We start from the raw sequence: 15,680 nt of genomic DNA, 5'->3' as shown, positions 1-15,680 counted from the left end.
ATAGAACATGTCCTCTCTACATACGATTTTTTTTTTATTTTTTTAAAATGGTGCACGTAGATGCCATAAAGGTTTGAACTGAGTCGCCAACAGACGATTGATCCCAAAAGCAGCTAAGGCGATATGCCAGCCATTATTATACCAACCTTAACTCGCACCCAAAATGGAACCCAAGAAAAGAATCACATCAATACTCTCTCAAGGTGTCAATCACACATTTGCACATAAATAAAGTAAAACGAAGATTGCAGAAATTAATAAAGCCTAGAGACAAATGCAGGTGTTCCAGTGGCAAGCTTGCACGCAAAAGATCAAATGAAAAACAAAAGAAACCAGAGGCTTAAACCAAAAGGAACTCTCACTCTCAGTCTCAGGCCTAAAAAGGGCCCCACCACTTCTCTTTACCTCTTTCCTTCCACCCCCTCCACCTCCCTCCCCCATCCCGCCGGAATCTCGCCTCCGATCCGGCGGCACGCCGCCACCGCCACCGCCACCGGCGAACCGCCCCCTCCACAGGCAGCCGCCCCGGAAGCTCCCTCCAGCGGGCGGGGGGCGTCCATGGAGTCGATCATCGCGCGGGCGCTGGAGTACACGCTCAAGTACTGGCTCAAGTCCTTCTCCCGCGACCAGTTCAAGCTCAACGGCCGCACCGCCGAGCTCTCCAACCTCGGTAAACCCTCCTCGCCGATGCCAATTTCCCCCGAGGTTTGCCCGTGTCGGTGCTAACTTCCGTTGGGCGTGATTTGGAAACGCTGCAGATATCAATGGCGACGCGCTGCACGCCAGCCTGGGCCTGCCTCCGGCGCTCGCCGTCGAACGCGCGCGGGTCGGGAAGCTGCAGATCACGGTAAAGGCGCCGCGCCTGTCGTATGTCTTCTGTTTACTCCCGAGGGCTTAACTGACAAGGAGCGCATTGTGGTGAATTGCTCCTCATATCGCTGTAAATTTGTGCCTCTTGCGCTTGTTCGGTAGAGTACTTGTGATGAGGCTGCGGATTTTACCGTCATTGTCCTGAATTCGAGTTGCGGGTTTCGAAATTTAGGCTGAGATGTTCATATTTCTGGTTAACTGATGATTCTGAAGTAATACTCTACACTCGTGGCTTTGGCATGGAATTGTGGCTGTTTTTAATTTTCTAACATCTACTCATAATTGCATTTTAACAGGCAGTTATGTTCGTCAGTCAGATTTATATATTTTTCAGGTTTAACAGTTAGATTCTTTCGTTTATCACTACAGCTGCCATCAGTATCAAACGTGCAAGTGGAGCCAATCGTGGTGAACATTGATAAGCTTGATCTCGTGCTTGTAGAGAAGGACGATTCAGAAAATCTTTCCAGCCCTACCAGGTTACAATTCTTCTGGCTTGTGGTTTGTACCATTTTTTCGCGGAAACGCAAAAGCATTGCGTTTTGATGCATTGGTCTTGTGGTTTTCTACCATTATCCGACCATTCAATCACTGATGTACTTTTCTCGACTTCTTTATTAGCAATGCGTCAACACCATCATCAGCTAAAAGCACTGGTTATGGATATGCTGACAAGGTTGGTTTCATTGCACCTAATGTTCAGTAATTAGTACATACACCTTCAGAAATATTTATCTGTAAGGCCATACACCACTCAGGACTGCTTTTGTGAAAATGATTATGCTGTAAAATCGTGAAGATGGTTCATGTTTTTCATCATACTGAATCCAATCTTTCTAGGCTTTGCGTTTCTGCTTTATGTTCTAGTCTTTCTTCTGTGCTCACACGTCTACACCTTTTGTTTTAGTAATGGTAATTTTTATAATTGTGCAGCTGTGTCCTTATTATGGATCACAGGCAAATTAGTTGAAGAAATATATCATTGCAAATTCTGAAATACAAGTGGGTTTAATATGCTATGCTGGCCTTAGATTGCAGATGGAATGACTGTACAAGTAGGTGTCGTGAACCTGCTATTGGAAACACATGGAGGAGCTCGTCGCCAAGGAGATGCAACATGGTATATTCTGATGACTTATTTTGATTTTCAGTTCTTTTTTGTTTGTGATGACCAATGAGCTTTGATTTTTTTTTATTTGAAGTGGATTTTTGTTTTTCAAATGGGCTTGCCTGATGACTTATTTTATATCCGTTTTTTCCTATATTTTCCCATCGAATAAAACTGTATGCATTGTTCATGTGTGTGGACGGGGATTTAATTTAATTTTTAAAATTCTTTCCAGGTCACCTCCGTTAGCGGCTATCACATTTCGTCATCTTGTTCTGTACACAACAAATGAAAAATGGCAGGTATTCTTGCTAGATTAAAGTTGTACTCGAACTTTTAAAATCGTTGTTTTGGGCCACCTGATTGAAATATCAACTATATAGGCTGTAAATTTGAAAGAAGCAAGGGATTTCTCCAACAGCACAGGATTCATTTATGTGTTCAAGGTTTGATACTCTCCTGGTTTCTGGCAGCAAATTAATGTTTACTTGTGCTGTTACATAATGTGCTGGGACATAATATGAAGACATAGTAAACACAATTTCTGATCTCCCATATTTTTCTCCAAATCACAGAAATTGGAATGGCAGTCACTGTCAGTTGATCTGTTACCCCATCCTGACATGTTCGCCGATGCACGATTTAACTCTTCAAGCAGTCAAGATAACAAGAGAGATGATGATGGTGCAAAGCGAATGTTCTTTGGCGGTGAAAGGTTTTTGGAAGGAATATCAGGGGAGGCTAATGTGAGTGCTTGAGTTCTTGAATATGATTTGTGGATTTTCAGAATTTGTTAGTTGATGTTGGAAGCTCTACTTGTCTCGGCTTCCTGGCTTATACATTTTGTAAACATCAGATCACTCTCCAACGAACAGAGCAGAACAATCCACTAGGCCTCGAGGTCCAGTTGCATATTACTGAAGCTATCGTTCCTGCGTTAAGTGAACCTGGTAAATCGTTATTGACCATGAAGCTTAAGCTTTTCCTTCAGTTACTGTTTGTACCAGTCAAACCTAAAATGCATTTTGGTCAGGTTTACGGGCCTTTCTTCGATTCATGACTGGGGTTTCTGCGTGCTTAAATAGAGGAGATTTAGATCCCAAGTCTCAACAGGTTTTTTTTCTCTTGTGTAATTTCTATAATTGATTTAGCAGGACTATCAGATATATGGATATTCTATGCATTCTTACTCTGTGTTCTTATTTCGACCAGCATGCAGAAGCAGCAGGATCTTCCTTGGTATCTTTTATTGTAGATCACATATTCCTCTGCATTAAAGATGCTGGTAAGACCTAGCACCATCATCTTTGAATATAGTATTTATAGTTATCTGTAGTGACTTGTCGTTAATTTTATTTGTGTTGACAGAGTTTCAGCTTGAACTTCTAGTGCAATCGCTGTTCTTCTCACGGGTAACCTGTTTTGCTTGTCAATCTATTGACTATTGTACGTTTTTCTGATTGCATCATGCTGACAACTATTTCTCTCATTATTTTTAAAGGCTAGCATCTCAGATGGGGAGAGTTCAAAAAACTTGTCTTGCATAAAGGTTTCTGGGCTATTTCTAAGGTAAGATATGTAACTTGTTTATAGTGACTAGACTATGTGAGTCATGAAGTTTATAGTTATTTACTGACTCTCATAATTTATAGTTATTTACTGACTCTCATAGTGACTAGAACATGCTACTTTGGTGGATTCAATGCTGAATATAGGGTACTCACAAAAGGTTCCTTGTAACTAAATTAATATGTGAACTTCTGATATAACAGTGATATATAATTATTTGAGCTATGGATATAATTCTCACCTTTGCTGGGTCTCATGTGTGGTTATTATTTCTACAGGGACACATTTTCTCGACCTCCATGCACATTGATACAACCCTCTATGCAAGCCGTTCTACAAGAACCCTTGCCTATTCCTGATTTTGGTGAATACTGATTATGCCTTCGCTTTTGTGCTACTAGTATAATATCAACGGTTTGTGGGTCTAATCTATTATGTTACTTTATCAGGTCAAAACTTTTGTCCTCCAATATATCCGTTTGGAAATCAGTTTTTGGAATTCGCGGCCGGAATTCCTTTATTTTCTCTTTATTGTCTTCAGATCACTCCTTCTCCATCACCTCCAAAGTTTGCTTCGAAAACAGTCATCACATGCCAGCCTCTTATGGTGTGTCTTCTTAACATTAACAGCAAAATCTATTGTTTATTTTTTGTCTGTTTTAGTAAAAATTACCTGCAATTTTGCCTTTTAGGTAACACTTCAGGAACAATCTTGCTTAAGAATCGCCTCATTCTTAGCTGATGGAGTTGTGCCCAATCACAGTGCCACAGTTGCTGATTCCTCCATTAATAGCCTGTCGTTTTCTCTTAAAGAGTTTGATCTATCTGTCCCATTAGATGCTGAAGAAATAGCGAAGTGCAGTGGGACTAAGACCGCTTGCTCACAGTCAGCATTTTCAGGAGCAAGACTTCATGTAGAGGACCTATACTTCTGTGAGTCACCATCGGCTAAGTGTACACTTCTAAACCTTGACAGAGATCCAGCTTGCTTCCTTCTTTGGGAATATCAACCTGTTGATGCCAGCCAGAGGAAGTGGGTTAGTAGAGCTTCACATCTGAGCCTTTCGCTTGAAACCTCTAGTACTTCAAAAGAACAGAGAGTAGTTAGGGACCCCTCTCCAAATTCTTTGCAATGTATTGAATTAGATGACATTCGATTTGAGGCAGCAATGGTTACTGCAGATGGTAGCCCTCTGTTGGATTTGCCACCCCCAGAGGGTGTTGTGAGAATTGGTGTTGCTTTCCAACAGTTCACATCCAACACTTCAGTTGAGCAGTTGTTTTTTGTCCTGGGCCTCTATACTTACTTTGGACAGGTTGGAGAACGAATTTCAAAGGTTAGCAAAGGTAACAGGTCCGGCAAAGATAGTGAGCCTTCAGTTGACAATTTTGAGAAAAACTGCCCAGCGATACGGCCGTGAGCTTAACTATGAATAGTCTCCAGCTCAATTTCTTGGAATATTTGTCAGCAGGAAACCTATATATGCCATTGGTTCAGTTTGGTGGAGAGGATCTGTACCTGAAAGTTTCTCATCGCACTCTAGGTGGTGCCTTTGCAGTCACAACTAACTTAATGTGGAAAACTGTCTCAGTTAATTGTTTGGAAGGAGAAAGTGCTACAATCAATGAGAATGGCACTGCCGTGACGGGTGAACATAATATTGGGGTGTGTGAAAATGGGAATCCCAAGATGAGAGCAGTATTTTGGGTTGATCATCGCAGCAAACACCAGGTTAAAGACGCTCAATTCATTGACATAAACATCACTCATGTAATCCCTTATGACATGCGGGACATGGAGTGCCATAGCTTGAATGTATCAGCTAAGGTATCTGGTGTCCGTCTTGGAGGTGGACTGAGTTATACCGAGTCATTACTGCATCGTTTCGGTATTCTAGGTCCTGATGGTGGTCCAGGGGAAGGCCTCTTGAGAGGTCTGAATGATTTATCTTCTGGCCCACTTGGGAAACTGTTCACACCATCCCATGTCACGGACAAGGAAGGCAAGCATTTACAACTTCCTAAATCATAACAAGCTTTAATTTAGTTACTATTACTACTGAAACAATACACTGGGAAATTTACAAGCCCTTATTTCAGATTTTCTTGCATTTTTTTTTTTGCATTTTTTGAGAAGTGTTTCTTATTTTCCTCTTATCCCCTAATATGACAGAAAGAACATCCGAAGACAATGACAGCAATTCGAAGTTTGATCTGGGGGTGCCAGATGATCTTGATGTGTCAGTTGAGTTAAGAAACTGGTTGTTCGCACTTGAAGGGACAGAAGAAGTAGGAGATTGGTCTTCACCTCATAGTGGTGACCATATTAGTAGAGAAGATAAATGTTGGCATACGACCTTCAGGAGTCTGCATGTGTCAGGCAAAAGCAATGACCGACCTAACTTGGGAGGTGCAGAGAAGATATTGGACAGAAGCAAATTTCCGGTGGAGCGTTTTACGGTAATAATTGTGACTTCTTAAATTTGTAGTTGAGTTTGGTTCTCTCCTCTGTTGTCTACACTTGACATATTTGGTGGTACCTGCAGGCTGGAATTGAAGGTTTACAAGCAATTAAACCTCACTTGAGTAATAAACTCATTGGAAATGGAAAATTGAATAATAATCAATCAGGCGTAGGATTTAATAATGCAAATGCTATTGGTGACCAAGGCGTTGATGTTGAAGCTACCATGGTCCTTGGTGAAGACGAGATTGAGGGCTCCAAGTGGATGATGGATAATGTCAAGTTTTCCGTTAAAGAACCAGTAGGAACACTTTTGCATAGTATGTCAAAACTTGCTGGGAGCTTACAGCTGTTGCCTTAACTATTCATACCCCTTTGAACATGCAGATTGAGGCCGTGGCAAAAAAAGAAGAGCTAGAGCACCTTGCCATGATTTGCAGATCGGAAGCTGATGCAATGGGCCGGATCACTGCTGGAATTCTCCGTGTCCTTAAGCTTGATAAGTCTCTTGGCCATGGAACTATAGAACAGCTGAAGAACCTAGGTATGGAATGTACTAGTCTGCTTGCGTGGTGTCGGGATTTTTCTTCTTGTTTTGCACCTTTTGCTGTTATGATTATTTGGAAGTGACAACATGCAAGATGGAAAGATATATCCTGTTGCAGTTTCTTGGATAGGAATTTATGAATCAAATTCCCTGGTAGGGTCATCACATGCAGTCAACGTCTTATATGATGGGACGGAGGGAGTATGTAGCTAGTTATGGTTCTTAATGTAGCGCTGCAAGTATATAAAAGGTGTGGTAGTTGGGACTCAGCAGGACATGATTTTTCATCATATTTAAAACCACAATCTAGTGATCGCAAAGGTCTGTCTAGAGTTTAAGTTGCAGGTTGCTGTACAGTGCAGTGGACACCACTTGTTGTTTTCCTAATCCTTGATCCAGTGATTATCTTTCTTGACTTTCGTTAGTTTGCTTTTCCCTTCTTTTTCCAAAATCTCGTTGTATTATTATTTTTTTATCTTTGTTGCACTCTTTCTGCTACTAACTTCTGGGTCGTTACACTGGGGAGGGGGTTGAATCTCCATTTTCCTACTAACTTCAAGTGTCTTATGAAATTGTGCTGTTGCAGGAAGTGGAGGAATGGACAACATTTTCACACCTACTCGGCTCAGCAGGCAGAACAGTTTTGGCAGCGTTGGCACCCCTAGGACTCCAAGGCTCAACCCACTCACAACCGTGGGGGCAAAAGAGGCCCTAGAAGCAGCAATTGCTTCGCTACAGAGCGACATTTCAGAATCCAAGGCCAGATGCGCGTCCCTTGTGTCCCACTCGACGAGTGAGGATGATGATAAGAGTCTCGCTGCTGAGGACATCAGGCAGCTGACCGACAGGCTCGAGAGCATGCAGTCCCTGGTGACTAGAATGAGAACTCTGATCTGAGCCGTACATGGGTTCCTCTCTTTTTGGTGTACAGGCCCGGCAGTACGAATCTGGGAGGCGGCTAATGCTGCACTTCCTTGTCGATCATTCTTTTGTGTACATTTTTGTTACACGTTCCTTGGGGGTATAAAGGTGGTGGGTGGAATAAGCAGCAGGAAATTTTGTAGGTGGAGGGGTGAAATGTAGCGTTGTGAGTAATCAAAGTAGTCATTAGGAAGAGTGACATGTTCGTTGTATGTAAGATGTGCACAAAGTGTTTGCCACACCAGAACTTTTTCGCTTCCTTCTGGAGGCCTTGATAATGTTTTTCGATATGAATATTCAAATTTGATCATGATAAATTATTTGTTAATAAAACGGAGGGCATTCAAAAAAAAATCAGTTAAACCAAACAAAAATCAGTTTTCTGCGAAACAAGGTGAGCACATAAAAATGTGCAAGTACAAAAGTACTTCCTGTCAAGATTTTTTGTCAGAATTTGTAAAAAAAATTCAAATACGTTTAAAACTCATTTTTTTTAAAAAAAAGAGCGTCTTTTTTTTTAGATGAAGCAAAAAACGCCTCGTCTAAAAGTAGAAATTCACATGATTTAGTGGATGCCCAAAGTAAGGACTAAAACCAGAAGAAGCCTGAAAGAGAGTGGCCCAGTGCACACCTTTACCCAGCCCAACCCATATGGCCCTAGGGTACTTGTTCCTCCGGCGGGAGGCGGAAGCCCATTCCTGCCACTGAAACGAGGGAAGATTGGGCGGCAGCGCGCCCGGAGACCTCGCCGATGAGCGGCGACCGTCCGGCGAGGCCGTACACCCTGAGCTGGCGATCGCTTCCGGGAGATTCAGGTTAGCACGCCATCGCGCTGCTCTGCTTGCCCTCGCCCGTTTCCCCTCACGCCAGTGTGGCGTCCTGCGCGCATACGAAGGTACCATTTTTAGTAGAGTTTTGTGATGTTTCGTGCTCGGAAGAGATTTCTGGTTAGCGGGGTGCTTCGGATTGTGGTAGGCTCGGGTGCAATGGCTCGATAATCTAGGGTCCAATTCAATCCGCAAGCACGTGCCTTTTGTTTGGGCCGATCGACGAGCAAGAAGGACGCTTTCATTTTTGGGTTGGTATGAATTGAAAATCTCATATGACCTTTGATCTATGGGGCCATGGGGGATGTCATGCAGTGAGATGTGTTTTGTTTTTGTACGGACATAGCATCTTCATGGACTGATATGGATTTTTTTGTTGTTGTTGTCATACTTACTGAGTTGCTGTGAAGCCATGGAGCGTCCTCGTGAGCACGAGGAGGATGGCAGCATCAAAGTGGTGGCAGAATTTGACGGCGCTCTGAACAATGGGCGCAAAAGTCTGTCCGAGGTCTGGGAGGAGTTCCAGCCGATCTCTCTGAATGGGAAGGTTGCATTTGCAGTGTGCCTTAGCTGCCACAATCGCTTCTGCTACAGTGGCGACAGCTATCTGCGCCGGCATCTCAAGACATGCCCGGCCAAATCGGAAGCGGCGGAGAGGCCGCCGCCGCAGGAGGATTCCTACTTGCCAAATGGTATATGTTCACTTTTACCTGTTCAGGTTCTAATCCATTATTAGTACCTGGCTTCTAGTTGCCTCACGGTATCCGGACAACTTAAGTAGTAGTAGTGCCCTGTTGTTAGTTAGAATGGTGTAGTTTGCGGTCTGAAACTCTGGATACATGTATGCTCTATTGGTAACACAATTTAACTGTGGCTTAGAGTATCTGTTCATATTTTTGTTGCATAGTTCTGGTGAACGAAAATAATTCAGCTTTGGATACATTTGTAAATTTCCAGCGACGCTTGAGGATATAAGTTCAGCTACTCCCAGCAGAAAACTCGTGTCCAAGATATGGAAGGGGTTTACACCCATCTATGTTGATGGGAAATTGGAGGCTGCAGATTGCAACTACTGCCACAAGCGCTTCAGTAAAGGTGGAGGCCATCTGAGTCGACATTTTCTAGCCTGTTCGAAACGACCTGGGCGTCGCCGCAGTCATCAGAAGGGTAACCGTTCTGGTCAACCTAATTTGAAGCCTAGGGTGCCTAATTTGAAGTCCAGGGTGCAAAATAAGTCATCGTCCGCCACGACAGTTCCAATTACAAAATGCAAGATCCTCAGGACCAAAAGCTCAAGTGGCATCACCAGTCGGCCCGTTCAAGTGGTGGCAGATCATCAATCCCCACCAGCATCAGATGGTACAATCCCGCAGAAACACAAGACCTCATGTATGACTACTGCAACTGACCTAAGGGCCAGGAAGTTCGGTCAGGATTCATCTTATCAAGCTATGGCCAAATTGATAACTTTTCATGGCTATCCTTTGTCTGTTGTGGAGAATGAAGAGATGAGAAGAATTTTAAAGAACATCAAACCTATGCCTAACACTGTCTCTCTCAGTGACATGGAAGAACATTTACTGGCTCTATTTCAGAAGGAAAAGATAAAAGCCAAGGACAAAGTTGCACTTACTTCCAAGCGCGTCTCTCTGTCAGCAAGTATCTGGACTCATGATGGACCTGAGCCAACAGTAAGTTACCTCTGTTTGACAGCACATTTTATCACTGAGGACTGGAAAGTTCAGAGAATGATAATCAAATTTGGCATGTATTGGTGCTCACCAACTAATTTGGAAAGGACAATACACTGTAAGGAGGCTTGTGTTCCGGAGACTGAAAGTGGATCCTACAATGTCGTATGGGATGCAATCAAAGATTGGAATCTTGACAAAAAGATTTTGAGCTTGACTTCAGTTGGTGAAATCAAGAATGATGCAAATACCTCCAAGCTCAAGGAGATGCTCATAGATCAGTGGTGCCTTCCTATCAGAGGCAAGCTATACAACGTTGCTTGTGTGGACGACATGCTAAATAGTGTTGTTTCTGAAGTACAATCATACATACTTTTCCTTGTCGGTGACATAGTAAAGGATTTTTTTGGGGCATGTGCATCTTCACCATTGGCACAACAGAAGCTTCTGGAAGTTATTTCACAGATGAGTTTGAAATGTCCTAGAGAAGATGCCAAGTGGTGGCACAAGTTATATTTTAGGCTTGAAGTTCTGTTGCAATTGAAGAAGCTATGTCCTGCTGAAGGAGTGCTGTCTCAAGAAGATGTGAAAATTGCTCGGTCTATTTGCAAGATTTTGAGGACATTTTATCACGTCATCGAAGTAATTTCTAGCCCTTGCTCTCAGACAGCAAATGTATACTTTAGCGAAGTATGGAAAGTGAGGACAGTTCTGCAAGAAGAGGCATCAAATGATCATGGAGAGGTTGCTAGTCTGGTTATGGAGATGCAGGAAGTATTCGATGAGTATTGGCAAAACTCATACTTGTGGCTGTCAATACCTGTTGTGTTTGATCCAAGATTCAAGATGGTGTTCATGAAATTTCGTCTGGAACGAGCTTACGGCGCAGATTCTCTGGGCTACTTATCTGAAATACACGATACAGTCCAGGAGCTTTTCAATGAATACTACTACCGCATGAATCAGCCGAGGGTTGGCAGTGTTTCAAGCGATGCAGCATTGGATGTAGATGATAATGATCCATTAGACGATTGGGATGAGCATCTCAGTAGGCAGTTATCTTCAGAACTTGATGACTACCTTGGTGAGGTTCTGGCTCCAAGAACGGAAGATTTTGACATTCTGGACTGGTGGATGAAACATACCACACAGTACCCCACACTGGCAGCTATTGCGCGGGACGTCTTAGCTATGCCAGCATCTGCTGTCCAGTCTGAAGCAGCATTCAGCAGCAGCGGGCCAGTAATCCCAAAGCACCAGAGCACACTGAGCATCAAGACAATTGAGGCGCTCGTCTGCACCCGAGATTGGATGAGATAAAATTGCAAGGCCCCATCGATCCAGTAGCTAGCGAGACGCTGCGGTTAAGTGCACGCGGTTTTTATTTTCTTATTGCCAGGGTAATCTTGTCTTGATATTTCTTTTGGGAAGCATGCATGGTTGCGCTCATATGATGGTACTTGTTATAGATGGGCTTCCTTGGTTTTGGAAACTGCAGTGCTATGTAATGTCCTTTGATCATCTCACGCTGGAGGTGTAATTTTTGTAGACATGTGGAGCTAATTGGTAGCATCGAATAGTTACGCTGTTAACTTATGTTAGTGTAAGATGTTTACCATCTTGAATCATGAACAAACACTCCAGTTCCATGGCAAGACTGAATGGATATGTTGCATTAGGATGCCATGCACTTGCTCCCTCTCTTATGTATGTGCTAGTATCTTTATCCATTTCCTTTCCTGTTTTGCTACATGTCATCATCACATTTTTGCTTATAGATATATGATAAAATTTATGACAGGCAAAATTAAGTTCATTGAAATAACACCTAGTCATTGCACTTGTGCATGCTGATAAGGATTGATGACTAGAAAAAGTTATCAACCCAGCATCTCCGTATAAAATGATAAGCAAAAGCATGGATTAGACATCTTTGCCATGAAGTGTTCCTGTCTTTATCTTTTGCCAAGTTTTTGGGTTTTGCAATCGAAATTCTGTATACAACATAATTGGTGCATAGACTGGGGTTTGATATTTATGCTGTATGTGGGTATCATCTTGAGCAACAAAACTCTTCATATTTTTGGAGGAAAGGAAGCGCGGAATAGTTTTTTGACAGAAGAAAAAAACTGGGAAAAGGGAGAAGACGCAGTACAAGCCCAGAAGCCGCGAGGAGACCAGCCCAGCCCAGCCCAATTAGGTTCATATTGACCGAACGAGCCCTTACCCGGCCCAAATCCAGGAACAGGGTCTACCCACCCGCCGCCCGCCCGCAGATCCAACTCGATGCCCTAATCGTGCCCAGATTCTCCTCCCCGGCCCCCGCCGCGAGGTTCCCCCAGCCAGGCCAGGCCAGGGTTCTTCCCCATCTCAGGTAACTCGATTTCTACCGGATTTCCTTCAGAAGTTCTTTGATCTGGGTCGCGTACATGCGTATTTTGACGACTTGGGCTCCTTTGGGAGCCGCAATCGATGCGATCCACTAGTATTTCCCCACCTCAAATGTGTGGGATTTAGGGGAATTTTTCCTTGTACTTTCGTCTGAATTCCGAGCGCTATGTGCATGCAGATCGTGTAGTTTTTTAGCTGTTTTGCTGCGCGATTTGTATGTTCCATCCGTGCTTAATGTGCTCGTATGCTACTACTAGCAGCAGAAACTAATAAGTTCCATTTTGTTGTATTCACTGTGCAGCTAGCCATGGAGCATTCCATGATCCAGCACGTCGTGGAGTACCCCGAGGAGCACGAGGTGGGCGGCGGCATGAAGGTGGAGGTGGCGTACGACGGGGTTCACGGCGCCGCGGTTCACCAGAGCGCGTTCCGGTACAAGCACAAGAAGAGGTCCAAGGTCTGGGAGGAGTACAAGCCCATCTTCCTCAACGGGAAGGTCCAGTTCGCCGAGTGCCTCTACTGCCACAACCGCCTCAGCTGCAAGGACTCCAACGGGACCAGCCATCTCTGGCGGCACCAGAAGATCTGCCCTGGCAAGCCCGAGACGGCCGAGAGGCGGCAGCAGAAGGATTCCTACTTCCCGTATGGTACGTTCCACTATTTTATCCCTTGTAAACCATGTTGGGCTGGGTTTACTAGTAGCTCTCTGTTAGTTTGCACGGTGAAGTAAGCTTAGGATCTGGGATACGTAGATATGACATTGTCAAAGCAACTGAACTCTGGCACGTTTTTCTCCGCAGTGTCGGTGAACGAACACAGTCCAGTTTCACCGATTGATCCGGTCAACGCGATCATTTCGGAGACGCTTGACGACATAGGTTCAGTAATTCCCAGCAGATTCAAGTCCAAGGTGTGGAAGGAGTTTGTGCCCGTCTACGTCGAGGGGAAACTCCAGGCTGCGGATTGCATCCACTGCCAGAAACGTCTCAGCGCAAATAAGTTTGGAGGGAGAAGCCATCTGAGCCGGCACCTTCTAACCTGCCCAGGACGGCGTGGAAGTGCCCACAATCATCACAAGATTCAGTTTCACCCTTCGAGTGCACCTACTTTGAAGTCCAGGGTGCAGGATGAGCTCTCGCCTGCCTTGACGAATGGGAAGGTTCAGATTGCAGAATACTCTAGCAAGCTCTTCAGGACTAGTAGCTCGGGTGAAACAGCTCCTATAATACGTCCTATTCAAATGGTGCCAGCACATCAGTTCCCACCAGCATCTGATGGTACGAGCGTGAAGAAAGAAAAGACTTCATTCGTGAACATTCCAACTGACACGAGCACCAGGAAGTTTGATAAAGGAACAGCTTATCAGGAGCTAGCCAAGATGATAATTTTACATGGGTATCCCTTTTCAGTTGTGGAGCATGAAGAAATGAGGAGATTTATAAAGAACCTCAACCCTATGGTTGACGCAGTTTCTCATGATGTTATGGAGGAACATTGCACTGCTTTATTTCAAAAGGAAAAGCTAAATCTTAAGGATATAATTACACTTTCACCCCGACGTGTGTCTCTGTCAGCAAGCATCTGGACACCTGATGGACCCGAGGCAACAGTAAATTACCTCTGTTTGACAGCACATTTTATTGGTGCAGACTGGAAAGTTCACAGAGTAATAATCAAGTTTGGCATGTTTTGGTCCTCACCTACTAATTTGGAAAGAATAATACATTGCAAGGAAGCTGCTGTCTCGGAATCAGAGAGTGGATCATACAACGTCATCTGGGATGCAATTAGAGACTGGAATCTTGACCATAAGATTTTGAGCTTGACTTCTGTTGGTGATGTTAGGAACAATGCAAACACGGTTCAGCTAAAGGAAATGCTCATGGAGAAGAAGTGCCTTCCTATCAGAGGCATTCTATATAACGTTGCTTGTCTGGATGACGTCTTAAATAGTGTTGTTTCTCAAGGGCAAGCAGATATACTTCGCCTTGTTGGTGATGCAGCAATGGATTTTTTTGTGGCACGTGCATCCTCACCATCAGCCCAACAACAGCTTCTGGAAGTCATTTCACAGATGAGTTTGAAGTGTCCACAAGAAGATGCTAAGTGGTGGCACAGATTTTATTTTAGGCTTGAAGTACTTTTGCAGTTCAAGAAGTCATTTCCTTCTGAAAATGTGCTGAATCCAGAAGATATGAGTGTTGCTGACTCTATTTGCAAGGTTTTGAGGACATTTTATCGTGTCATTGAAGTTATCTCTTGCCCTAGCTCTGTCACAGCAAATGTATATTTCAATGAGGTTTGGAAAGTGAGGACAGTTCTGCAAGAAGAAGCATCGAACGGTCTAGGAGAAATCTCTAGACTGGTTATGGAGATGCAGGAAGTTTTCCATGGGTATTGGCAAAATTCATACTTGTGGTTGTCAATACCTGTTGTTCTGGATCCTAGATTCAAAATCAGCTTCATTGATTTTCGTCTGAAACGAGCTTTTGGCACGAATTCAGAGAGTTACTTATCTGAAATCCGCGAAACAGTCCGGGAACTGTTCAATGAATACTGCAATCCTACGGATCGACCAAGCGCTGCTTCAGATAGTGCGGCTTTGGATGCCGATGATCTGTTAGATGATTGGGATCAGCATCTGAATGAACAAGCAAGTTGTCAGATATCTACAGAGCTCGATGACTACCTTGAAGATGGTCTAGTTCCACGGAAGGACGATTTTGACATTTTAAACTGGTGGATGAACCACACCACGAAGTACCCAACGCTAGCAGCTATGGCACAGGACATATTAGCTATGCCAGCTTCTGCTGTCCAATCGGAAGCAGCGTTCAGTAGCAGCGGACCGGTAATTCCAAAGCACCACAGCACATTGAGCATCAAGACGATCGAAGCTCTTGTTTGTGCTCGAGATTGGATGAAATAAAATGGTACGATCCCTATGCGTTGCTCTCCCTTCTACTATGACATATTGCCTGAATCGCATATCTATTTTCCGTGTTGGGGCTGTGCTGCTATCTTGATAGAATAGTATGCACTTTCCACTAGTAATACTTTTATGCTTTTGTGTTTTGTTGCATATGCCATACATGTACTTTCCACAAGTGATAATGACTTCGTTTATCTTGCTTATTATTTCTAGGGTCATTGTGATGGCACTGGAAAGGTCAGTTTACTGAAATACCATTCAGTAAATCAGTGCTCTGGTGCTAGCACATAAGAGTGGATAGTCAATGACTCGACGAAGGCTTGGAGAATTCTTGGCCCAAATGTACCTGCCATATGCTGC

The 15,680-nt window shown here is 43.8% G+C and overlaps 3 protein-coding genes across 3 annotated transcripts; all 3 read left to right on the top strand.

Moving 5' to 3' along the window:
* The first annotated feature begins 518 nt into the window (after window positions 1-518).
* LOC124671665 lies at window positions 519-7,455 on the top strand. The gene is made up of 21 exons (XM_047208010.1): window positions 519-670; window positions 759-847; window positions 1,240-1,349; window positions 1,492-1,546; window positions 1,902-1,990; window positions 2,214-2,280; window positions 2,362-2,424; window positions 2,554-2,724; window positions 2,835-2,928; window positions 3,012-3,091; window positions 3,191-3,263; window positions 3,347-3,390; window positions 3,480-3,547; window positions 3,826-3,911; window positions 3,997-4,154; window positions 4,240-4,906; window positions 4,942-5,550; window positions 5,721-6,007; window positions 6,094-6,312; window positions 6,399-6,555; window positions 7,145-7,455. The coding sequence occupies exons 1-21, from the start codon at window positions 559-561 to the stop codon at window positions 7,453-7,455; spliced, it is 3,609 nt and encodes a 1,202-aa protein (XP_047063966.1). The 5' UTR covers window positions 519-558.
* Window positions 7,456-8,241: 786 nt separating this feature from the next.
* On the top strand, window positions 8,242-11,574 carry LOC124676648 (zinc finger BED domain-containing protein RICESLEEPER 2-like). The gene is made up of 3 exons (XM_047212689.1): window positions 8,242-8,294; window positions 8,717-8,998; window positions 9,264-11,574. Exons 2-3 carry the CDS (start codon window positions 8,719-8,721, stop codon window positions 11,315-11,317), a joined length of 2,334 nt encoding a protein of 777 aa, XP_047068645.1. The 5' UTR covers window positions 8,242-8,294; window positions 8,717-8,718; the 3' UTR covers window positions 11,318-11,574.
* A 700-nt stretch (window positions 11,575-12,274) lies between these two features.
* Window positions 12,275-14,774, top strand: LOC124671664 (zinc finger BED domain-containing protein RICESLEEPER 2-like; the record flags this gene model as incomplete). The annotated part of the gene is made up of 3 exons (XM_047208009.1): window positions 12,275-12,371; window positions 12,690-13,035; window positions 13,189-14,774. Coding segments are annotated over exons 2-3 (1,926 nt in total), but the record flags the coding sequence as incomplete, so codon positions are not given.
* Window positions 14,775-15,680: the final 906 nt, after the last annotated feature.

This window comes from Lolium rigidum, chromosome 7, assembly GCF_022539505.1.
Source record: "Lolium rigidum isolate FL_2022 chromosome 7, APGP_CSIRO_Lrig_0.1, whole genome shotgun sequence".
Classification (NCBI taxonomy): Eukaryota; Viridiplantae; Streptophyta; class Magnoliopsida; order Poales; family Poaceae; genus Lolium; species Lolium rigidum.
Note: the sequence above shows the minus strand (reverse complement) of the source record. Positions and strands in the feature narration are given on the sequence as shown.

Coding starts and splice junctions, on each gene's coding strand:
- LOC124671665 (XM_047208010.1), top strand. CDS start 559: ATGGAGTCGATCATCGCGCGGGCGCTGGAGTACACGCTCAAGTACTGG. Junction 1,350..1,491: donor AATCTTTCCAGCCCTACCAG/GTTACAATTCTT, acceptor CTTCTTTATTAG/CAATGCGTCAACACCATCAT. Junction 4,907..4,941: donor TAGCAAAGGTAACAGGTCCG/GCAAAGATAGTG, acceptor GACAATTTTGAG/AAAAACTGCCCAGCGATACG.
- LOC124676648 (XM_047212689.1), top strand. CDS start 8,719: ATGGAGCGTCCTCGTGAGCACGAGGAGGATGGCAGCATCAAAGTGGTG. Junction 8,999..9,263: donor GGATTCCTACTTGCCAAATG/GTATATGTTCAC, acceptor GTAAATTTCCAG/CGACGCTTGAGGATATAAGT.